General features: G+C 41.9%; 1 protein-coding gene across 1 annotated transcript in view; it reads right to left on the bottom strand.

Moving 5' to 3' along the window:
- Window positions 1–24,377, bottom strand: part of EIF4E (eukaryotic translation initiation factor 4E) — a 50,218-nt gene extending 25,841 nt beyond the window's left edge. The window contains exon 1 of the mRNA XM_079778576.1: window positions 24,328–24,377. Coding sequence (XP_079634702.1) covers window positions 24,328–24,345 — 18 coding nt within the window. The 5' untranslated portion in view covers window positions 24,346–24,377. The remainder of the gene's footprint in view (window positions 1–24,327) is intronic.
- Between the last annotated feature and the right edge of the window lie 947 nt (window positions 24,378–25,324).

The following is a 25,324-nucleotide window of genomic DNA, read 5'->3' as shown; positions in this document are numbered from 1 at the left end:
TGAGGGTGAATCATTGACTTACTGCCTCTTGCACACGTCCATCTAGCCCACAACCTGGGCATGTACCCTGAACAGGAATTGAACCATGACCTCCTGGTTCATAGGTCAACACTCAACCACTGAACCACACCGGCTGGGCCAAATACATTTTTGACTCAAAAGAGAATCTGCACTTGAAACACCATTGTATAATTTCAGATGGGTAAAGTCATGAGTTGGTGCAGTGTGTTTATCCAGATGGTAAAGCATCAGTAAGACTGAAAGAAAGGGTTCTTGAAATTAGACAAAGCTAGAATGGCAGGCTAGAGTGAGATTGTAAAAGGCCTCAAAGGTCAGGCTAAAAGTGTACCTTCCATCTTGTGAGCAACAGAAGCCAATAATTGACAAGTCAAAGTGGTTAAATACAGATGACAAAGAAAAAGACCACCAGTTTGAATGCAAAATGTTAAACCTGGTTTTGGATTGGCGAGTTTATGGGATTCAAATAAAAATTGTACAGTATTACAATTCAGTTGTCTTGGGGTTCAGTAGCTGTCATAGCAACAGAAGATAGCTAAAGAGGAAGAAAAATGTTGAGCAAGGGTAGGACAAGTTTAAAAATCAGTTGCAAAGAATCTCAGGTAGCTTTTTACATTCTGCAAAAAATCAACACTTGTACCAGGCATATTAACCTTGTGGAACAATCCTAATAGCATAAAAGCTAGACAGCTCCCAAATCTAGAATAATTTCTATAGGTCTTTTTGTGTGTTTTTTAAAACATCAGACTAAAGTTTAGATTCTTCTTCTCACCATGTTGAAATTCACACGGCTTAAATTCCAAAACTATGGTATGTTGTTTTTCTATGGTTATGAACATTCAATTTCTCTCCCACCCTCAACCCAAACACTTATCTCTTCCAGAAATAATTAAACTTCCCCTCAGGACACCCAATTTGTGTCCTCTATTACATCACTAAACAAATATATTTACTAAGAACTTTCAGAACTTTTTCCAGAGGTTAGAACATCACATAAGCCTTAATTTAAAGTATGCAAAAATAAGTTGTTCTCCTGACAATAATAAAGGTTTGAAGCAGTAGCTCAAAGTGTGGTCCACAGACTTCTGCTGGTTATATTCTACTAGAGGCCGTGCACAGGTGAGGTCCCTCAGCCTGGCCGGCGATCAAAGCCTATCTGGGGGCCAGATGGCCAGGAGGAGAGACCCTGAGAGGTTGGTCAGCCAGCCCCCCCCCAATCAGGGTCATCAGGGGGGCCAGCAGGCCAACCTCCCGTGACCCCTCCCCCTAGCCGGCCACCCCCCACCAATTGGGGCCAATGGGGGGCTCGGCTAGGGGGAGGAGTCACGGGAGGTTGGCTGTGGGAGCGCACTGGCCACCAGGGGGCAGCTCCTGCATTGAGCGTCTGCCCCCTGGTGGTCAGTGCGCATCACAGCGACTGGTCAACTGCTCGTTCAGTTGTAACAGTCACTTAGGCTTTTATTTATTTATATATATACACACATATATACATATATATATATACATACACACACACACACACACACACACACACACACACACACACACAGACTAGATGCCCGATGCACGAAATTCATGCACTGGGGGTGGGGGTGGGTGACCCTCAGCCCAGCCTGCACCCTCTCCAATCTGGGACATCCCCCTCACAATCCAGGACTGCTGGCTCCCAACTGCTCACCTGCCTGCCAGCCTGATCACCCCCTAACCACTTCCCTGCCAGCCTGATCGACGCCTAACTGCTCCCCTGCCAGCCCGATTGCCCCCAACTGCCCTCCCCTGCCGGCCCGGTCGCCCCTAACTGCTCTCCCCTGCTGACCCAGTCACCCCTAACTGCCCTCCCCTGCTGGCCCGGTCACCCCCAAATGCCCCCCCTGCAGGCCCAGTCACCCCTAACTGCCCTCCCCTGCTGGCCTGTTGGCCCACAACTACCCTCCCCTGCCAGCCATCTTATGGCAGCCATCTTTGACCACATGGTGGCGCCATCTTGTGTGAGGGAGTGAGGGTCAATTTGCATATTACCTCTTTATTATATAAGGCTAGAGGGCGCGCGGCCTCGCCCGGACCCAGGAGTCAAAAAAAAGACTAGAGGCCCGGTGCAGGGAAATTCGTGCACGGAGGGGGGTTGTCCCTCAGCCCAGCCTGTACCCTCTCCAATAGGGGACCCCTCGAGGAATGTCCGACTGCCCGTTTAGGCCCGATCCCGGTGGGCAGTCGGATCCCTAAACGGGCAGTCGGACATTCCTCTCACAATCCAGGACTGCTGGCTCCCAACTGCTTGCCTGCCTGCCTTCCTGATTGCCCCTAACCGCTTCTGCCTGCCAGCCTGATCACCCCCTAACCACTCTGCTGCCAGCCTGTTTGCCCCCAACTTCCCTCCTCTGACGGCCTGGTCACTACTAACTGCCCTCTCCTGCAGGGATGATCACCTCCAACTGCCCTCCCTTGCAGGCTTGGTCCCTCTCAACTCCTCCCTTGCAGGCCAGGTGCCTCCCAACCGCCCTCTCCTGCTGGCCATCTTGTGGTGGCCATCTTGTGTCCACATGGGGGCAGGATCTTTGACCACATGGGGGCAGCTATATTGTGTGTTGCAGTGATTATCAATATGCAGATTACTCTTTTATTAGATAGGATAGAGGCCTGGTACAGGGGTGGGGGCCAGCTGGTTTGCCCTGAAGGGTGTCCCGGGTCAGGTGGGGGTTCCCTTGGGGTGTGGGGCGGCCTGAGCGAGGGGCCTGTGGTGGTTTGCAGGCTGGCCACGCCCCCTGGCAACCCAAGCGAAGGCCCTGGTATCTGGAATTTATTTTCCTTCTACAATTGAAACTTTGTAGCCTGGAGCTGAGCCAAGCCTGGGGCTCCCTCCGAGGCCGGTAGCCATTTGTGTTAGAGTTATAATTGAAACTTTGTTGCCTTAAGCGGGTGGGCCCGGCCAGGGTGTGCAGAAAGCTTTGCTTCCCCTGTTGCCGGCGGCAACCCTGGCCTGCTCTCTCAAGCTCCATTCTGCCGCCATTTGTTTGAATTTGTTTACCTTCTATAATTGAAACTTTGTAGCTTGAGTGGAGGCTTAGGCCTGGCAAGGGCAGGTGGAAAGCTTGGCTTCCTCTGTTACCTAGGAAACCTTGCTCTCTGTGGCTGTAGCCATCTTGGTTTGGGTTAATTTGCATACACGCTGATTGGATGGTGGGCATGGCTTGTGGGCGTGGCTGGTGGGTGTGTCAGAGGTATGGTCAATTTGCATATTTGTCTATTATTACATAGGATAGCCAAGTTAAGTATAGAAGTAGGAAGTAAACATCAAGAAAGTTTTCTATGGGGGGGGGGGTAATGGTAAGATATGTACACATATAATACCTCAATAAAAATAAATAAATAAATTAAAATTAAAAAAATCAAAAACGCCAACTCACTGTCACTGAACTATAAAAGTAAAAAAAAAAAAAAAAGAAAGAAAGTTTTCTAGTCATTTGACAGTACCTTTATGTCTGTAGAAACCAATAATACCAAATTCAGCTTTATACTATACATGCATCTTTTCATCTCTATCCTATTTTACAGAAACATTAGATTGGAAATAGTTTAAAAATAAACTAGTTTACTACCAGAGTATAAGAAACACTGGTTTAGATAACATACTCAGACTGTAAGAAGCACTGGATTAGATCACATACTCTTTAGTACCCAAGTTGCAATCCCAGCTCTGTCATTCACAGTTGTATAATTTTGAGCAAGCTCACATCACAGCACCAAATAATGTATAACAATACTAATGGTACCCATTTCCAGCAGCACTTTCTTATATTCCCCCTTCCTTGCATCACTATTCTTTTGGTTGGTTGGAAAGACCACTGGGGTATTAAAAGAAATGTCCATGTTGCAAAATGACAGCTGCAGTTACAAACCCAACATTTCAGTAAACTGAAGGCACTATACATTAAAGATATAAAATAAGGAGCAGAAGGGTAAGCAAAAGTAAGAATCGAAAAAGATGATGCCTTTATGATTTTTAAAGTGGTAACACCAATTCTCACACATCAACCATACTATGAGGTTTATACGTGATAGGCAACATTTACTAAGCAGCAAACTATCAAAGAAGGTGCTACATATTTTTACTAGTATATACATTTTAACATCCTATATAATAAAGAGGTAATATGCAAATTGACCCTCACGCCCTCAGAAGATGGCTGCCTACAATCAGGCCGGCAGGGGGGTTAGTGAAGGATGACCAAATGACTGAACAGCAGGCTGCGTGGGGTGACCAGGCGGGCAGGCAGGCAGGCAGGTGAGCGATTAGGAGCCAGGATTGTGAGAGAGTGCAGGCTGGGTTGAGGGGATACCCGCTCCGTGCACGAATTTCGTGCACCGGGCCTCTAGTATTATATATTATCTTAACACTAGAGGCCCAGTGCACGAATTTGTGTACCAATGGGATCCCTCGACCTGGCCTGCGGGATTGGGCCGAAACTGCCTCTCTGACCTCCCCCGAGGGCGTCCTGGATTGCGAGAGGGTGCAGGCCAGGCCAATGGACCCCACCAGTGCACAATGGGGCTGGGGAGGGGCCTGGGAGGTTGGCCATCCAGGGAGGGAACATGTGAGGGCTCCAGGGCATGTCTAGCCCATCTTGCTCAGTCCCAACAGGCCAGACACCAGCAGCAAGCTAACCTAACGATCAGAGTGTGTGCCCCCTGGTGGTCAGTGCACGTCATAGCGACTGGTCAACCGGTCAACTGTCTGCCCCCTGGTAGTCAGTGCACATCATAGTGAGCAGTTGAACGGCCTTAGTATATTATTAGCATTATTATGCTTTGATTGGTTGAACGGACAACCGGACACTTAGCATATTAGGCTTTTATTATATAGGATATTCAGTCTTCACAATTCTATTCTCTCCCCTCTTTAAATCTAAGCCCTAGGAAGTTAACATGTCCTAGCTGTGAGCTACATTTCAATCCAGGACTGTCAGTGTTCAAGGCAAGAATCACCATATGCTCCCCTGTTTACCTGTTTGTTGCTTCAGCATTATCATTATTATTACTACTACTACTACTACTACTACTACTAGAACCCTCCTTCACGCGCAAAAGTACCGAGATGCATAGCAAATTATACAGTTACCAATATACAGCACATACTATGCTTTGCACCACAACCTGAAGCTCAACACCTTCACTATTGTGCAAGTACATGTCACTGCCAATAATCTAAAAAAGCACAAATGATATACCTCAACCTCCCGCCCAAACACATGCACAAATTCCACTGGTAGAAAAAAAGTAAGTGCCAAACATTAATTACAGTGAATTTATATTATTATGCAAGACAGCATACTAAATGTCTGTGAAATACATGTAAGCATAAAATAAAAGCCTCTGTTATAGACAGAGAAAAAAATTATTTAATACAAGATATGTAAACAAACTTCATAATAATTTACTCTTCCAATTTCCAAGCATTCAGTCTCCAGGTCTCTTTTTTTTTTTTTTACCAAAGGACGGATTTCTCCCCACAACCAGCACCTCCAATATTAAATTAGTATAATTAAATACTAAACAAGAACAAGTAGACAGTCTCACCACCTGCCTTCTAAGGAATGAAAAATTGCTGTAAACACTGAATATTACCCCAATTCATCAATTGTTTTGGTTCTTAATTTTCAAATATGTCTATAGTAAAGAAATACCAGCTAATCTAACATCACTCATCAGGAACGTGTGCCTGTGGACTTTGCAGGTCTTCTTCCTAGTCTATAACAAAGGATTAAAATGGTAACCTTTGTGCCATAAATTAAAAAGTTGAAGAAAAACAGCACATGGAGATTTAGCTAAATACAAACCTTTTGTTTTTTTAAAAATTTGATTTTAGAGAGGAAGGGAGAGGTAGAGGGAGAGAGAAACATCAATGTGAGAGAAAGATCGCTCAGTTGCCTCCAGCACATGACTCAACAGGAGATGGAACCTGCAACCTAGGTATGTGCCCTGACCAGGAAATGAACTAGAGACTCTTTGGTGCACGGGACAAGGCTCAATAAGCTGAGCCACACTGGCCAGGGCCAAGCCTTTTAAATTTAAATTGCTGCTCATATGAGGAAATTTTTTACTTGCATAGGATTGTGAGACCCTATGTATCAATTTTTATTCTAAAGACAGTACTCTTTAATATTCTTTCCAACTAATGTAAAATATCATCTGAACAAAAAATGCTAACAGCTGAGGTATCGAGGGGAGGAGATTTGACGATTTTTACAAATTGGGTTGTGTCTAAAATTATTGGAAAATTGGTGGTAGAGTATGTGGATGCTACACAGACACACTCCCATGACCAAACTGGAATTACAATTAAAATACAGAACAACATCCTGAATAATCAACTGAAGACTAGCTGAGGAGAACCCTGATAACCAAGGACAGAAAGTGGAGACTGCATAGAGACTAACACTTGCTATCCAGGCAGTTTTGCCTCGAGAGAAGACAGTTGACCTCCGTATTGGAAAACACTTTGCCCCAGTGTCGAGTTTCTGAGGACCATTAGGAGAATGAGAATAACGATTAGCCTCCAGGCAGAAGCAATGGCCCCATCCTGTTGGAAAACCTCTCACCACACCTAAGGACGATTGCCTGGGGGCAATTCAAGTTGGAATCTGATTAGAGGCAGTCTCTGAAGGCTTAAAGTCTTTGCTTCATCTAATTAGTCAGAAACAGCATTTGACACTGTCCTTCATAGAGATTGAGAGGTATAGGGGATCTACCTAATACACAGTCACAAACCCAAACAGGCGGCCAAAATGAGAAGACAAAGAAACAACCCTCAAATGAAAGAACTAGAGAATTCTCCAGAAGAAGAGATAAATGAAGCAGAGATAAGAAATTTATCTGATACAGAGTTCAGAGTAATGATGGTAAAAATGCTCAACAGTATGAAAAAAGTTATAGTGACCATAAAAAAAGAAGAGTCTGAGATAAAGAATGACATAGCACATATAAAGAACACATTGGAAGGAATACACAGCAGATTAGGAAAAGCTGAAGACTGAATCAGTGAATTAGAAGACAGAGTTGAAATTATCACTCAATTAGAGAACCAAAAGAAAAACAATTAAAAAACAGGACAGCTAAAAATGGTGCTGTGGGACTATGTGACACATAACAATATTACAATAGCAGGTGTGCCAGAAGAGGCAGAAAGGGAGAAAGGAATAGAGAAGGTGTTTGAAGAAATAATGGTAGAAAACTTCCCTAACCTGGTAAAGGAAAGTCACACAAGATCAGGAGGCACAGAGAACTCCAAACAAGAAAATCCCAAACAGAACCATGTCCAGACTTATCATAATTAAAATGCCAAAAATTAAAGACAAAGAAAGAATCTTAAAGGCAGCAAGAGAAAACTGTTACCTACAAAGGAGTTCCCATAAGGCTGACACCTGATTTCTCATCAGAAACTCTACAGGCCAAAAGGGAATGGCATGAAGTACTCAAGGTAATGGAAAGCAAGGATCTGAGACCTTGATTACTATATCAGCAAGGCTATCATTCAAAATAGACAGTCAAATAAAGAGCTTCCCAGACAAAAAAAGGCTAAAGGAGTTCATCACCCCCAAGCCAGCATTACAAGAAATGCTAATGGAGATGCTGAGAAGAAGAAACAGAGAGAGAAACTTAGCCATACAGAATTAAAATGGCTATAAGTACCTCTCAATAATAACCCTAAATGTAAATGGATTAAATGCTCCAATCAAAGGTGTAGGGTAGCTGAACGGATACAAAAACACAACCCAATTATATACTGTCTACAAGAAACCCACCTCAAAACAAAAGACACACACAGGATGAAAGTGAAGGGATGGAAAAAATTTTCCATGCAAATGGAAAAAAAAAAGCTGGAGTAGCAATACTCATATCTGACAAAATAGACTTTAAAAGCATCATGCTAAGCGAAATAACCCAGTCAGAGAAAGATAAACATCATATGGTCTCACTCATTTATGGAATATAACGAACAACATTAACTGAACAAAAATAGAGCCAGAGGGGAAAAAATATACTAGAATATAATAGAAGTAATTTGTTATTTGCAGATTTTTAATATTTCCTACAACTTTTGTGATATCATACTATGTTAGTACAGTTTTGGTAATATTATTATACTTAAAATCCTTTTATTCTTAAAATAAATGTTTACTGCATGTAATATTACTATATGTAAGATCATGTTTTCTTGAATAATTGGTGCTTATTGCATATAACATTATTATATTTAAGATCCTTTTTCTTGGTGGTGGTGGGGAACCCACAAAGTCCCAATTTAGTTATGGAAATGTTGTCCTTGAAAAGATCAGGGGTCAATCCCTGAGGAATCACTTGCTCATCTAGTTCAATAAATTGCTTTCACCCTTTTGCATTGCTGGTCTGAACCACAATGGGACAGGTTCATAAAACAAAAAGGCACTAACAAGGACTATGTCTACAGCTTTAATAGAAGAGGAGAGGCAGATGACTCAATGGCCTTGGTGGCATTATGAGCATTCACCAAACTCCTTTGTGGATTGTCTCCTAGTTTCAAGAATTGTTCTTCCAAGAGAAAGAAGTGCATTTCTTAGAAAATAAGCTCGCAGGCTTGCCTTGGTTTAAAAAAAAAACAAAAAACTGTAGTAGTAAAAAAAGAAGAATCTCTTACTCTTTGAGACAGCATGCAGGGACCTGGAGAGTATCATGCTAATAAGTGAAGTAAGTCAGTCAGAAAAAGACAAGTATCACATGATGTCACTCATATGTGAAATCTAAGTTAACAAAATAAACTGATTAATGGAGTGGATCCAGAGACATGGAAACATGGAACACAGTGTGGAATCTCAGGGGAGAGGCAGGGGAGGGTGGGTGGGAGGTAATCAACCAAAGACCATGTATGCATATACTATGCATAACCCATGGACACAGACAATAGGGTGGTAAAGGCCTGGGGGGAGGAGAGGCCAAGGCAGGCTGGAGGGGGGTTGGAGAGGGGGGTCAATGGGCAAAAAGGAGGGACATATGTAACACTTTTAACAATATTTTTTAAAATATATAATTAAAAATAAAAATCTAATATGTAGATGTTTAATCTACTAGGTAACACTAACCAACTAAGTAGTAATGACTAACACTAGACTTGTGTGAACATAGTTGCTTAAATTTGTTGCACTATAGCTAAAAATTGACATTTCTAGATAGACAGCAAGCTATACTTAACCACATTTTACTAGCATATAAAAAAATCCCTACAATCCACACTTGAGTTTCTGATTTGAAAAAAACACCAATTTTAAACTTGAGCCCTGGCCAGTCTGGCTCAGTGGTTAATTAGAGCAGTGGCCATCGGACTGAAGGATCAAGGGTTCGATTCTGGTCAAGGGCACATACCTCAGTTGCAGGCTCAATCCCCGGTGCAGATCGGGGTGCATTTGGAAGGCAACCAATCAATGTGTCTCTCTCACATCTATGTCTCTCTCTCTCCATCTCTCCCTTCCCTTCCACTCTCTAAAAAGAAAAAAGAAAAATCAATGGAAAAATATCCTTGGGCGAGGATTAACAAAACAAATCAAACTTGAATGCACATATCCTTAACTTTTAACTACTATAAAAACTTGTAAGCATCTTATTATATTTAAAATAAACTAATTGTCAAGGTAGCACTAATATCTCAAAACCAAGTTACTCTGCACAGCTATATAGCTTAGGACAAAATTACAAATTCAGAGTGTGTGTGATAATAGAGATCTAAGAAATAAATATGTGATGCTCTAGAACAATAACATGTCTAACAACAAAATGTCAATCTGCTAAACCAAAGGCTACCGGAAGACTCATCTGTAAAAGTAACCATGGAAGGAATGCTTTCGGTGTGGAAATATGACCCTGGCCATTGAGAGCTCACGTGAGTGGGGTGAGTGGGGGCTGAAAAAGTCACTAAAAAAATAAGATAAAATGGTAGCCAGAGCTGTAGCATTGGAGCTGGAAGATGAGGACAGAGATGCTACTGACATTGGAGATTCTATACAAAGGTGTGGATTGGAAAAGAGCCACTTTTCTTCTGAAAATTAAGAAAAAGAAGCTGACAATGAAGGTAAGTTGAACACTACGACAATGAAAATACTGTAGAAGCTAGTGTTGAAACTAATGTGGACTGGGCAGATAGCAAAGCTAAAATCAGCCCTGACCAGTTTGGCTCAGTGGATAGAGCATCGGCCTGCAGACTGAAGGGTCCCAGGTTCGATTCCAGTCAAGGGCATGTACCTTGGTTGTGGGCACATCCCCAGTAGGGGGTGTGCAGGAGGTGGCTGATCAATGTTTCTCTCTTACTGATGTTTCTAACTCTCTATCCCTCTCCCTTCCTCTCTGTAAAAAAAATCAATGAAATATATATTTTTAAAAGAAAAAATAAAATCATTAACCAAAACTCCTGCCCTAGCCAGTGTTGCTCAGTGGTTGGAGCATCAGTCCATGCACCAAAGGGTTGTGCGTTCAATTCCTGGCCAAGGGCATGTACCTAGGCTGCAGGTTCAATCCCTGGCCCTGGTTGGGGTACATGCAGGAGGAAACCAAATGATGTGTCTCTCTCTGTCTCTTCCTCCCCTCCTCTCTCTCCCTCCCATTCTCCCTAAAAAATCAATAGAAAAAAATATCCTGGGGTGAGGATTAACAAAAAACAAACAACAACAAAAACTCCTAAAAGTAAACCCACTTCTCTGGGTCAAAAACAAAGAGCTAGAAAAGGAAAAAGAAAAGTTAAAGCAGAAGAGACTAGAAAAAAGAAAACAGCTTAATAAGAAGCAGGAATGGGAAATGATGTGCATTGTCAAGGCAGACATCAAAAACAAAAAAACAGTGGCATCTTCAAAGGATTGCAACAAGGGATAGTGTTGTACAATTCTTTAACTATTCATAAGCATCAAAAGAACATTGATGAGGTTAAAGAAACTGGCAGCTCCATTAGAAAGCATGCTAAGTTGCTATCAACTGTTTTCAAGAAAGATTTCATCAGTGTTCGAAGAAGGATGGACACAAGTACAAACGAGAAAAGTTCAACTGGAAAGAACTCAAAAGCCAAACAGACTGACGTGAAAGAAGAGGACCTACATTCACTGCTGGTGGAAACGTAAACTGGTAGAGTCACTATGGAAAATAGTATGGAAGCTCCTCAAAAAATGAAGAATAGAGTTACCAGTGTGGGATATTTATAATGGAGAGACTGTGCATAGGGGGCGGGGGGGTCAGGAAGTATACCGTAAAACACCCTATGCACTTTCCTCTCAATTTTGTAGTGAACCTAAACCTGCTCTAAAAAAATAAAGTCTGTTTAAAAGGGAAAGAAAAAGGCAGGAAGGACACAGTAAGAAAAAAATAATCTACAAACAGGTACACCAAAGTATTACCATAGGACACCTCATTATTGAAATTACTGTTATTTATTTTCCTCATGTCTATCTAAATGTTTCAAATTTGGTATAACAAAATTATACTGAATCCCAAATATATACCCGAGTATACTTCTGGACTGCTCACTGTTCCAGTGATCTGTCAGTTCCCACATGCATCAATATAACATGTTTAAAAGTTACCTTTGTCCAGTAATGCTTTTTTTTGTTGTACAGCAAGTTCCCCACTGCCCCTTTTCCTTTTCAGAAATTTTCCACCAATTCTCATTTATTTATTCTTTCAAATAAACTTCAGAATCATTTTATAAAGCAAAGGCTTGCAAACTTTTCTATAAAGGGCCAGAGAGTAAATATTTTAGGCTGGTGATCTATCATTTATTCTTAGCTAGCAGGCTACACAAAAATAGCCCAAAGGTCAGTTTGTGGAATCCAGCATCAAGTGTAGTTCCCTACCTACCTGCAAAGATTTTGGCTTCTTGATTCAGTTTTACTGAATTTAGGTATTCAAGAAAAATTAACATCTTCCCAATAATAAATCTTTTTCAAAAGTAAATTGTGATTCTTCATTTATTGAAGTTCTCCATTGTATTCCTCAGTAGAGTTGTATAGCTTTTATTTATGAACTAGAGGCCTGGTGCATGAAAATTTGTGCACTGGGGGGGGGGGGGTGGTCTCTCAGTGCAGCCTGTGCCCTCTCGCAGTCCAGGACCCCTTGGGGGATGTCCACCTTCCAGCTGTTAGTCGAACATCCTTAGCGCTGCTGTGGAGGCAGGAGAAGCTCCCACCACCACGGCTGGGCTGGCCAGCCATGAACCAGCTTCTGGCTGAACCGTGCTCCCCCTGTGGAAGCACACTGACCACCAGGGGCAGCTCCTGCATTGAGCGCCTGCCCCCGGTAGTCAGTGGTGTCATAGCAACCGGTCATTCCACCATTAGGGTCAATTTGTATATTACCCTTTTATTATACAGGAATAGGATACTGCAAATTGTTAGATATTTAATTCCTGTCCACTTGAAGGCACTGGCAGTTGGCTACATGAATGAGGCAAATTGCTTGCTAGATTTACTATTCCTGGTACTTTTTGCCTAGTTATAGAAAAAGTATAACACTGTATTCTATAATCAGAATACAACAAGAAATTACTTCTAAAATGTCATGGTAACTGTTTTTTATTTCTTTTCTATTCAGTAATGCAGTAACTGTAAGGTCCACAGAGAGCTGGGTTAAGCACTTAAGAGTGCCTGGCATATGACAGGCACTCAAAATGTTTGAATAAATGAGTGACTCTAACTTTGTTCCCTCTCAAAATTCCACTGAAACTATAGTAAAGATATATTTAAGACCACAACTGTGGGGAGAGCAGGGTAAAAGAAAGAGCTAGAATGTAGATGGAGGGTAAGTGGTAACTGATCAATGTGCGCAGTTAGATCCTTCAAGTCGAGCAGCTGACAGCACCTTTAGAAAGGGGTAGTGAAGGGCATAATTAAAGAGAATTCTATTGGAGTTTTTTGCGAAATAACTAGATTCCTGAATTCCCCTCCCCCTATACTCCAAATCACTAGGATTGTTGCCAAAAGGGTTCAAAAATAAAAAGAAAATAAGCAACTTGGAGGAAACAGCAAAAAAAAGAAAATGCCTTTTAAAGTATGTATCTTAAAAAAATCTAAAAAATAAAGTATGTACCTGTATCCTTCAAAGGAATAAGTTAAGATTTTGTATGCATACAAAAATAAGAAACCATAACAATTCTAAGAAACCATACAAGTGAAAATTCAGAAGACCAGCGAGAGAGAGAGAGAGAGAGAGAGAGAGAGAGAGAGAGAGAGAGAACACATCTGAAAATTTAAAGTATCAGGCAGAAAAGGTTGGAAAAATAAATGAAATTTCCCAAAAAATAAAGCAAAAAGAGAAGGAATTTGAGAGCAAGATTTAATTTTTTTTTAAGTCAGGTAACTGGGGGTGGGGGAGGGAGGGTGCCAATGGGGGGATAACCACACATTTGTAATACCTTAATCAATAAAAATAAATAAATAAATAATAGTCAGGGAACCAATCCAGTAGATATACTATATGAATAACTGTTTCCAAGAGAAAAAAAAGAGAGGGAAATAATAATGTCAAAAGTGATAATAAATGTCAGGAGTGATGAATATGAGTTGCAAATATGTCATATTGAAAAAGTCTAAGTACTCAGCACAACCAATAAAAATATTCATACTAGCCCTGGTGAGTGTGACTCGGTTGGGCGTCATCCCATGCACTGAAAGGTGGCCAGTTAAGATTCCCAGTCAGGTCCCATGCCCAGGTTGTGGGTTGGTTCTGGTCCCAGATATAGGAGGCAGCCGATTAATGTTTCTCTCCCTCTTCCTTCCTCTCTCTCTAAAATCAGTAAAAACATTTAAAATACTGATACTAAAACATGTCACTGTGAAATAGGAACAAGGAAAAAGCCTACAAATTTCTGGGGAGGAAGAGAACTGGTTGCATTTAAAAACAAAAACAGCCATCAGAAATCAACAGCCACAACAGAAATTGGCCATGAAGCAATGACTTCAAATTCTGAAGAAAAGAATTCTACACCCAGCCCTAGCTGGTTTGGTTCAGTGGGTAGAGCATCGGCCTACGGACTGAAGGTTCACGGGTTGCCGTATCAATCCCCAGTGGGGGACATGCAGGAGGCAGCCAATCGATGTCTCTTTCTCATCACAGATGTTTCTATCTCTCTCTCCTCCCTTCCTCTCTTAAGTCAATAAAAATATATATTTTCTAAAAAGAATGCTACAACCCTAACCGGTTTGGCTCAGTGAATAGAGCGTCGGCCTGCGGACTGCAAAGTCCCAGGTTCGATTCTGGTCAAGGGCATGTACCTTGGTTGCGGGCACATCTCCAGTAGGAGGTGTGCAGGAGACAGCTGATGGATGTTTCTCTCTCATCGATGTTTCTAACTCTCTATCCCTCTCCCTTTCCTCTCTGTAAAAAATCAATAAAATATATTAAAAATTAAATAAATAAATAAAAATAAAAAGAATGCTACACCCAACCAAACTACAGATATATATAGACAGATAGCATTAACATGTAAGGTCTCAAAAATCTTTAACTCTCATTGGTAACTATTTTCAAAAACTACTGGAGATGTGATCCACCCAACTGAACAAGAAACCAAATAAAAGGAAGAAAAGGAACACAGAAAATGAAGAGATGCAACAAAGAAGTCAGATGAGAGAATCAGGAAAAAAATAAAAGGAGATTCAAGACAGACAGGCATGCACCAGATATAGAGAACAGTGGTACAGATTAGAGCAATGTGATTCAAGCTACCTTCATTTGATAAGGCTGCTATGACAAAGATGCCTATTATTCTACAAAGATGCCTATTATTCTACCCTTAAAAAAAAACACACCTATTTCCTGGCCAGAACTTTTATCTATACTTAACCAGTGTTCATGAAGCTTTCTTTCCTACATGCCCTGCTCCCTGGAACAGCTAAGAATTTCACATCTGAAGAGTTCAGCTTTAACCTAACTCTTAAAATATATAGAGCAGCTCACTCCCACAGACAACTCTCCTAAATGAAGTTTACTTAGCTGGCCCACACCACAGCCCCATCAGATAACTGTAGAGTCTTATGTTTCTCAGAACACGTTCATGATCTTACCCACTGGTTTCCCCAAGAGGGGTTCTAGTAGAAATTCCAGGAAGTGAAAGCCAAACAATAACCCAGAAAAGGTGTTCAGCTTATCTTCTCTTGGGAACTTCATCTAACAATAGCAGTATTAACCTTTTCTTACATACCTAAGGTTTTATCAAACTAAAACACATTGCTAAAAGGAACATATAACACTGTATTAAACTGTAATTATACCATTTAAAAATTCAAGGGAAGGATTAACATAAGTCATGATGGGGGGAAATATGAATGTGATCATGGTTCAATATACTACTCTAACACTTATGCAGATGTATTTTATATTCTTTCTACATATAAACATTTCACAATTTGAAAGGGGAGGAGCTTTAAAAAAAAAGTAGTCTGGTAGCCAACTATAGTCATAGAAGGGAGTTTGTTTTTTTGTTGTGTTTTGTTAATCCTCACCTGAGGATATTTTTCCATTGATTTGTAGAGAAAATGGAAGAGAGACAGAGAGAGAAACATTGATGTGAGAGAGACACATCGACTGGTTGCCTTCACACATGTCCTGATCAGGGCCAGGGATCAAGGCTTGACCGCAATTGAACCCAGGACCCTTCAGTCCGCAGGCTGACGCTCTTTCCACTGAGCCAAATTGGCTAAGACAAGAAGTGTTTTTACCATTTGAGTTTTTAGATTTTTAACATTGTTGCAAAAACATTTACCTTACAGATATACTACCTCAAGTATGGAAAGATATATAGAGAAAAAGGTTATTGATCAGAGCACTGAAATGAAAATGATTAGAAATAATCTAAACACTGACCAATATACTAGAAGAAATAACTATGATCAAGACCAAATCATGTACACGTGAAGATTCTCGCTGGGCATCAAGTATGTGGTACTATGTAATAATGAGGACATATGCTACGCCACATATGTGTCTGGGAACAACATTTAAATAATAATCGCAAGATGCTGAAATGGAAAAAAAAAAAGACAAAACCATGTAATACATATCATCAGAAAAGAAAGCTTTATGTGTTGATATGCAATGCTCTAAAAGACATATTAGGTGAAAATCATAATATGCCAGAACAGTGTACATAACAGTTGGCTACCATTTTTTCTTTCAAGAATATGCAGCCCTGGCCGGGTGGTTCAATTGGTTGGAACGTCATCCCATACAGCAAAAGACTGCGGGTTCAATTCCCAGTCAGGGTACATACCTAGGTTGCGGGTTCAATCCCTGGTCGGACATATACTAGTAAGGGAGGCAACCAATTGATGTTTCTCTTTCACACTGATGTCTCTCTCTTGCTTTTTCTTCCTCCCTCCCTCCCTCTCTCTAAAATCAATAAATATATCCTTGGGTTAGGATTTTAAAAAATGAATATACATATTTGCTTGTATATATACAAACCTCTACGGAAAGATAAAAAATGACAATGTTAGTTACCTCTAGACTCGGTAATTCACCTGGATGGGATCAGTTAAGGAGACTTTGCAATATACTCTTTTGCACAAAATTTGAGTTTTGAACAATGTAAAGTACTGCCTATTCACAGTTTATAAATAGCAACAAAAACAACAAAAAAAAGCCATAGGACAATTTTAATTCCATACAAGACCAAACAATTATCTTTGAAACTTTAAAATAGAAATAGAAGTTTTCCTAGGATAGAATTAAACAATAACTTACCCAACCAAATTGGTCACATTCGTTGTACAAAATTAAGGCAAATACACTACGGATGCATGTTTATATACACCAGAATATGTGTAGATTCTAGAGTTATGTTATCCAATTTGGTAGCCACTAGCTACATATGAAATTAAATTTCAAGTACTTAAAATTATATTTAAATTAGAGTTTACGACTAATTTCCTGAGTTGGACTAGTCACATTTCAAGTACTCAATAGCCATATGTGGCTAGCCTGTGCCATGTAGCATCCTTAATGTTTCATGTTAACTCAATTCTCACTGCACACATAAATATAATTGAATTCTTTTATAATTCTAACTATTTTATTTGAAATATTTAAAAACATTATTCTGAAAACAGGACCATAGGTGTCACCAATTGCTAAAAAGGTTCTATTTAAATTTTAGGCCATGCGCACATATTAGTGATTTAAAAATAAATAATTAAAACTTACATACTATAAACCAAAATCCAAGATATTTCACAATCCTAAGCATTATTTTTTAAAAATTAAGTTTATAAGTTCAATTGAAAAAAAATTATATATATATATACACTAGAAGCCCGGTGCACGAAATTCGTGCACGACGGGGGGTTGTCCCTCAGCCCAGCCTGTACCCTCTCCAATATGGGACCCCTCAAGGGCTGTCCGACTGCCCGTTTAGGCCCGATCCTGGTGGGATCGGGCCTAAACGGGCAGTTGGACATCCCTCTCACAATCCAGGACTGCTGGCTCCCAACTGCTTGCCTGCCTGCCTTCCTGATTGCCCCTAACCGCTTCTGCCTGCCAGCCTGATCACCCCCTAACCACTCCGCTGCCAGCCTGGTTGATGCTTAACTGCTCCCCTGCCAGCCTGTTTGCCCCCAACTTCCCTCCTCTGCCAGCCTGGTCACCCCTAACTGCCCTCTCCTGCAGGGTTGATCACCTCCAACTGCCCTCCCTTGCAAGCCTGGTCCCTCTCAACTGCCCTCCCTTGCAGGCCGGGTGCCTCCCAACTGCCCTCCCCTGCTGGCCATCTTGTGGTGGCCATCTTGTGTCCACATGGGGGCAGGATCTTTGACCACATGGGGGCAGCTATATTGTGTGTTGCAGTGATGATCAATCTGTATATTACTCTTATTAGATAAGATAGAGGCCTGGTGCACGGGTGGGGGCTAGCTGGTTTGCCCTGAAGAGTGTCCCAGATCATGGTGGGGTTCCCTTGGGGCATGGGGCGGCCTGAGCGAGGGGCCTGTGGTGGTTTGCAGGCCGGCCACGCCCCCTGGCAACCCAAGCAGAGGCCCTGGTATCTGGGATTTACTTTCCTTCTACAATTGAAACTTTGTAGCCTGGAGCGGAGCGAAGCCTGCTGCTCCCTCCGGGGCGGCAGCCATTTCTGTGGCAGTTAATTCACCTTCTACAATTGAAACCTTGTAGCCTTAAGGGGGTGAGCCCGGCCAGGGTGTGCGGAAAGCTTTGCTTCCCCTGTTGCCGCCGGCAATCCTGGCCTGCTCTCTCAAGCTCCATTCTGCCGCCATTTGTTTGAATTTGTTTACCTTCTATAATTGAAACTTTGTAGCTTGAGTGGAGGCTTAGGCCTGCAACAGCTATGGAAAGCTTGGCTTGCTCTGTTACCTGGGAAACCTTGCTCTCTGTGGCTGTAGCCATCTTGGTTTGGGTTAATTTGCATACTCGCCCTGATTGGCTGGTGGGCGTGGCGTGGCTGGTGGGCGTAGCTTATGTAGCGGAGTGATGGTTAATTTGCATATTACCATTTTATTAGAGACTATATATAAATTATTTATATATGTGTGTGTGTGTGTGTGTGTGATATATATATATCACTTCTCACCTCACTATACCACACTACCCATAAATCATCTGGTACATCCTTTTAGTTTTGATTTTATATTTATTTGTGTATGATGATGACCTACACACTGACTTTATTCTTAAGGTAGGAGGAGTTTTACTGAAGATAAAGAATTGCACTTTTTAGTTTGGGTTGAATTTGTTTCTTTTTTGAAAAGAATAGTAATAAAGCTTGAGGCCAGAACCCTATAAAAAGTATTTATCCTAAGATGTTAAGAGTATTAGGAAAAAACTATGTGTTAAGTTTCCAATTAAAATTCAAATTCTCTTGCCTTAGTTAATACTTAAAGATTATAACTAATTTCTGTATAGCATTTTAGAGTAACAAGTTTAAAATATACAACAAAAAACATGCTTATAGTATATTTTAGCTTTAAAATTACTGTAAAGCCATTAGTTTTAGATAAATCTTTTGGTCTCATTACTACCTTCCCCAAACAATTTTGCTTTTAAGACTAGAAACATATTATAGCTGAAAACTTTTTCAAAACAACTATTTAACTCTTTGCCAAATCTCTCACCAAAATTACTAAAATAACAAAGGTAGTGGAGAATAAATTTCATAATCTCAAAATTTTTTAAATGTACTACTGTTTTCACTAGCAAAATATTTTAACTGGCAAATCATTTTAATTGACAAGGTCAGAAATTAAATGAGAAAATGGAGACAGGAACTGACAATTACTTTGAGAAATCTACTCATAAAGTTCTAGACCAATTACTAAAATATGACCAGTATCTACTCGTTTAGTCCTCAGATGCAGATACCAAGTTGCTATTTATTTTCACATGATTCTGTATTTCAGTTACCAAACATTGTGGTAGCCTAAAAACAAATATCCACACATTTTCTCTTATAGCTGTAGCAAAATATCTAGTGAAGTGTTTATCAAATTAATCTTCCCAAGCTGCATAAGGAAAGCACATTGCATGCCTATTGGAAAGAGTGTCATACTTAAGAACACATATCTGGAACTTGGCTGCTTTAGTTTGAACTCCACCCCACCACTTACTTACTAGCTGTGTGATCTTGGACAAGTTAGTCACACAAAGTTACTTAATCTCTTTGTGCCTTGATTTCCTCATCTGTGAAATAAGAATATTACCTACCTCACAGGGCTGCTTGTAAGGATTAATATATATAAAGCATTTAGCGTGGTGCCTGACAGTATATACTGCAAGTGCTTTATTTTAGCTATTACTAAGAAATAAAGATCTGCCTATATTAAAAATAGATGTAACAGACTGTGTTTAGTAAAAGGCCATTTTTATTAAGTCATTTGCTGGAAATCCAATGCTGGTTTGATTTGTCATAATTCCACAGAAACTTACTGAACGAAGTGTGACTAAAGTAAAGCTTCCCACTATTTCTGTGGAATAATATATCAAAAGTTCCAACTGGCGGGTTGTGGGCTCGATCCCCAGTGGGTGGCGTGCAGAAGGCAGCAGATCAATGATTCTCTCTCATCATTAATGTTTCTCTCTCTCCCTCTTCCCTTCCTCTCTGAAATCAATAAAAAAAATTTTTTTTTTTAAGTTTCAACTGGGCAAAAAAAATCTTACTTTTCTGATTACATTCTCGGGTCCTGGAAGTGACCTATTCAGCACGTAAGAGACAAATGTGATTCTTTTTTTCTGACACAATTAGGAACTTTTGAAGACACTAGTGATTTTTATGGCAGAGATAGGAGTGGGAAAAGTATCTGAGGACTGTGGATCATAAGTAAGCTTTGCATTTCTTGCTAATGGCCAAGGACTGAAAATCAAAAGGCAGCTATGTGAATTTCCTAGCAGAGAGAAGAAAAGGTGCATACACTATGTATACATGGATACACCGGCATGCAATGTATTCATGGAGTACTATAAACGTCATTTAGTTCTTCATAAATGACAAACTGCCATCTCAGAACACTGCATTAAAACATAAAATCACTATAAGTAAAAGGGGATATATGTACTACTATATGTAATACTTTAAACAATAAAATAAAAAAAAATAACAAAATCACTGTATCTTATTTACATTTTTTAGCTAGATTTAGAATGTTCAGTCTTCAAGGTCATACAGATATTTAAATTAGACTATAACCCATATTTATTTCCACTCCTCAAAAGAGTCTCTATGACAAAGAACAAGTCACAGGTACCAGAAGAACCAGAAAATTTCCAGTAGTAGCAAGGAAGGAAAAGTAGAAATTACCATTGCTAGAACTATTTCACAGGTTCCTTGTTATATCCAAGACTGTTGGCATTTCTATATTCTTAACCATATATAAATTAAACAGAATATTTTATTTAAATGTTTTGCTTAAAATTTTCTGTCCAAATTGGGTAAGTTTACATAATTGATTTTACATCTTTAGTGTGTGAACTATGTATCTCTAAATTGAATTTCTCCATGTCAAACAATTATACATACTAGTAATTCAAAGTATAAAATGAAGTGAAATTTGGAATATAAATACTAGATTCATTTAGTTGCTTTATGAATGAATTTTTATATACTGAGTTCTTTCATTAAAGCAAGAACATGCATATTAATTTGCAAGATCTGCTTGTCAATCAGTCTTTGGTTAATAAAAAAGCACTGAATTATATGACATATTTGTCAATATGTACTTAAACCTTATTTACTTTTAATAAATAAACTCTGCAATACAAAGCATGTTTCTAAAGGATAAAAAAAGAAACAGATCAGCTGACCATCCAAGTTGATTCCACTTTTTAAATTAATATACAACTTTACATACTGAAAAGACACAGTGTAAAAACAAGTAAAATTATATACCTCAGTTTAACTAAAAAATAAAATTTATTCTCTTACCTTAAAAAGAACTACAAGTACGGGGTGGAGGGGGTCAATGGGAAAAAGAAAAAACAACAAAGGGGGCATCTATAATATTTTCAACAATAAAGATAAATTTAAAAGAAAAAAAAAGAACAAGTTTAAAAAAAAAAAGCTCAATAATAAAGAATACAGAATGAAGATAAAGCTAAAGAAACATGTCCTGCTGGAGACAAGATGGCCTGGGGAAACGGCCTTGCCATCCTCACCAATTAACCAATTAATAGTAAGTCTAATTTGATCCAGCCACATTTCAAATGCCAAAAGAACAACAGAAGAGTATTGTTTACCCCAATGTTCAAAATATTGCCATATTCGCTGTAAAGAGGAAAATGCTTCCTTTAATTTACCCTACCAAGTTTCTCAACAAATTTATAACTGAACTTATACACACACACAAGAAAAACCACACAATATCAAATAGAAATGGGTGATATTTCATGTACAATAGATAAAAAGTCCCCTATGAAAGGTGGGACAAGCAGCGGGGGGGGGGGGGGGGGGGGGGGCGGGGGGGAGGTTCTTTAAGTGCCCAGCAAAAAAGCAGTAAGAAAAGTTAGAAGCTAGCTGAAATAGCAATGAACAAACACATTTTGTAGGCTTCAGCAGGGATACCTCAATTGCAACCAATACTAATCAGCTGCTTAAAAAAAAAAATAAAAACCACTATTTAAAGTTGTCCAAAAAATTATAATTTATGGACAAGGATGCGTTAAAAGTACACTAGTGCAGAAATGTTCATTTTTGGTGAAAATGCAGATTTTCAGTACTACTATAGTTTCAATCTGGCTTTCCACTTTCCTACACTTTAGGTTTTTAGGTTCACTGCTCCCCAAATTTAAATGTAGAATCCAAATCATCCTGGGACAGCACTACAACAGTCACTATACTGTATCACTGATTGAGAATTAAGCTCACTAAGCATTTACATTAAACAAGGTATAGATTCACATCTTGTATAACTTCGTTGGTACAATGTTCTAAAATCAGGGTCTAAAATATTTACTGACTCAAAATAGTCCTTCAACACTGTAGTTCTGTGCTGTTGAAACAAAACTGCATCATTTTGCAAACTCTAAAGGACCTAAATGTTACTGGAATTTCACAGAATACGTTACTGTTTAGAAGTTTTAGCCTTGCCACCATTACCAGCTGTAATTGTTTTTTAATGACACTGGTAAAGTGTGTAGGACAAGCAGATATGGTCAAAAGGGACTATCAGAACCCATTAAAAGGAATTTAAGCTAAAATTTTACAGATTTCTCCTGTCTTTACCTATGTAACATTAATATCCCATAGTCAGCTAATTGTATCAGAAACCTAAGAGACAGTTTTGCAGTCAATCTAATTTCTAGGAACATAAATGAAAACTGATACCAATAAAAGAACAAGTAATCAAGCAGACAAACTCCCTTAAATTCTGGCAACAAGGTAAGAATACTTTACATCAATGTAATGGGGGGGGGGGGGGGAAGCCTCACAAATTGGTAGACCATTACCAAAATCACAAACTAGCATTAGATATAGAAAAATAGCTGGCAACCCCCTGGTCTAGAACTGGTTCCAGAGTGTCAAAGGATTTCTGGTTGCTAATAAACTCCATTATACCTCTAACACAATGTCACTTAGACGTGACATTCCTAAAACAGCCACACAGGCAGGCCTAGAAGTTTCAGGGAGCCAGTGCTGACAAACCCAAACTATGACCAAGATACCCGCTCCTTTGGGGGGGTAACACCCAACTTTCTGTTCTGGGATCTGCTTGCTTCAACTAAGTTTAAAATGGTGCCTAACTGGAGAGGAAAACGGATAAAGAAAAAAACAAATGGAAAATTAATTTTCAAAGTTAAGTTCCTATTTCCAGTAAAGTGTTAAAAAAAAATGTTTTGGGCCGTCAACACTCTTAAGAACGGGATCCAGACTCATTGGCATTCTCCGCGGCGTGCGCCCTGCGCGGAGAGGATGAATGAATGGGAGACGGGCGTGTGTGATAGGCGGGAGGTCCGGCCGGCAACCAGACCCGCGGCGGCGAGCGGCGGGCCTCGCTCCTCCCCCTTCCCTCCTCCATGACAGCCCAGGCTCCAGCGGGAAGGGGCGAGAACAAAGTGATCCCCCTCCTCCCCACCACCACCCTTCACCCCACTCGGAGAGCTTTTCCCGCGAGACACGGGGTTCTCCTCCCCACCCCAAACCTTTCTCGCCTCCCCTGCCGCCAAACCCGCCAACTCTCGGGCGCGCTGGAGGAACATGCGCTCGCCTCGCTCGACTCCCCTTCGGCGAGGTCGGAGCTTGCCCGCGCGTGCCGCGGCTCCCCTCCCGCCCAAGCCGCCCTCCCGCAACGCGCGCCCACCGGCTCTCGGCCCACCGGTCTAGCGACCACCCGCGCGCGCCCCGCGCCCGCGCCCTGAGCGGGAGGGAGGGAGGGAAAAGCAGCCCGGGCTCCCTCCTCCATCTCATTCCAGGCCGGCACGCCGCCCACCCTCTCCGCGGCTCCCGGCGGCCGCTCGGAGCCAGCCCCGCGCCCTTCTGTCCCGAAGACGATCCCCACACACTTATCGCAGGGTCCGGACCACCTCCATCCGTGGGGGGCCACCTCGAGGCTCCGCAGGAGGCGCCACGCCGCCCCTCCCCCACCCTGCCCCCCAGCCCTCGGCCCCCGCCAGAACGTGTGCGCTCCACGCCGCCGCGGCCAGCCTCCGGGGCGCCCCCAGTTGCCCGAGGGGAGGTCGGGCCCACGAAGAGGGGGAGGGGGCGGCAAGGGACGGTGTGCGCGCCGGGAACGCCGTCCCGCGGAGTCCCGCAGTCGGAAGGGAGACGGAGCGCGGGGCCCGGTGGGGGTGGGGGCCAAAGGCAACACTCACCGGTTCCACAGTCGCCATCTTAGATCGATCTGATCGCACAACCGCTCCTGAAGGGGGGGGCGAGAGGAAAAAAATGAGATTCAAACCGGGTTGGCTGATTAATATCCACGTGACGGACGTGTCCGTTTGGCGTTGGCGGCGCCTGCGCAAGACTGCGGCAGCGTGGGGAACGAGAGGCTTCTGGGAAGTGTAGTCTCTCGCTCTCTTTCGCGCTGTCTCTTTTTTTAAGGGCAAAGAGATTTTTTTTTTTTTTTTAACAAAAAGGGCTGGTCACGTGGCCGATGGGTAAGGTGCGCGGTTCTCCGCGCGGCGCGCAGCCGCGTGCCGGTGGGTGGTTTCAGTCCTCTGGCCTGGCGCCCGGGTCGCTGCCGTCGCACTCACTGCCAGGCATGCCTGCTGAGCCCTTTGTTGCCCTGTCCGCCCATCTTCCCCGGAAGGCTGGGAACTGCAGGCTCAGCACGCACCAGGAAGCTTCATTTGTTTAGCTGAGGTCCTAGTACAAGTTGCCTGTGTGCTTATTTAATTTTCTTTTGACTTCCCACCATTTTCTCTTAGTTTCAGAAAGAGGCGGCGGCGATCGGGCGGCGGCGATCGGGCGTCGTCGTTGTTTCGGCAATCGACCCTCCCAGGTCCCCGGGCTCCGCTAACGCGGGTGGTCACTCGCCATCACTGCGAGAGGGGCTGGCGGAACCGCCCACAGGACCCACTTGCCACAGGTTGGGGGCGGGGGAGTGCACCCGACAGCTTTTCCTGTCCCAGATCCTGAGACTAAGACCTCAGGGCTAAGTCTTGGCGCGGAAGTAAAAATAATTTGCAGGTCCTGCCCGCTCGGTTCCACTATTCTGGTTTACAATGTGAACGGAAATAGCCTAAGTCCAGGTGCCAGCCCGGGAAGCCACGCCGGGCCCCGCTGACTCAGCCCTGGACTGGTCGCGGGGAGTCGCTAGGCCGGGTCAACTGTGACTGCGCGTTGACTCATTCTCCTCCGGCGAGTGAC

Source organism: Cnephaeus nilssonii, assembly GCF_951640355.1.
Source record: "Cnephaeus nilssonii genome assembly, chromosome: 1".
In the NCBI taxonomy this organism is placed as follows: Eukaryota; Metazoa; Chordata; class Mammalia; order Chiroptera; family Vespertilionidae; genus Cnephaeus; species Cnephaeus nilssonii.
The sequence above is the reverse complement of the archived record's forward strand: the minus strand, read 5'-3'. Positions and strand labels throughout refer to the sequence as shown.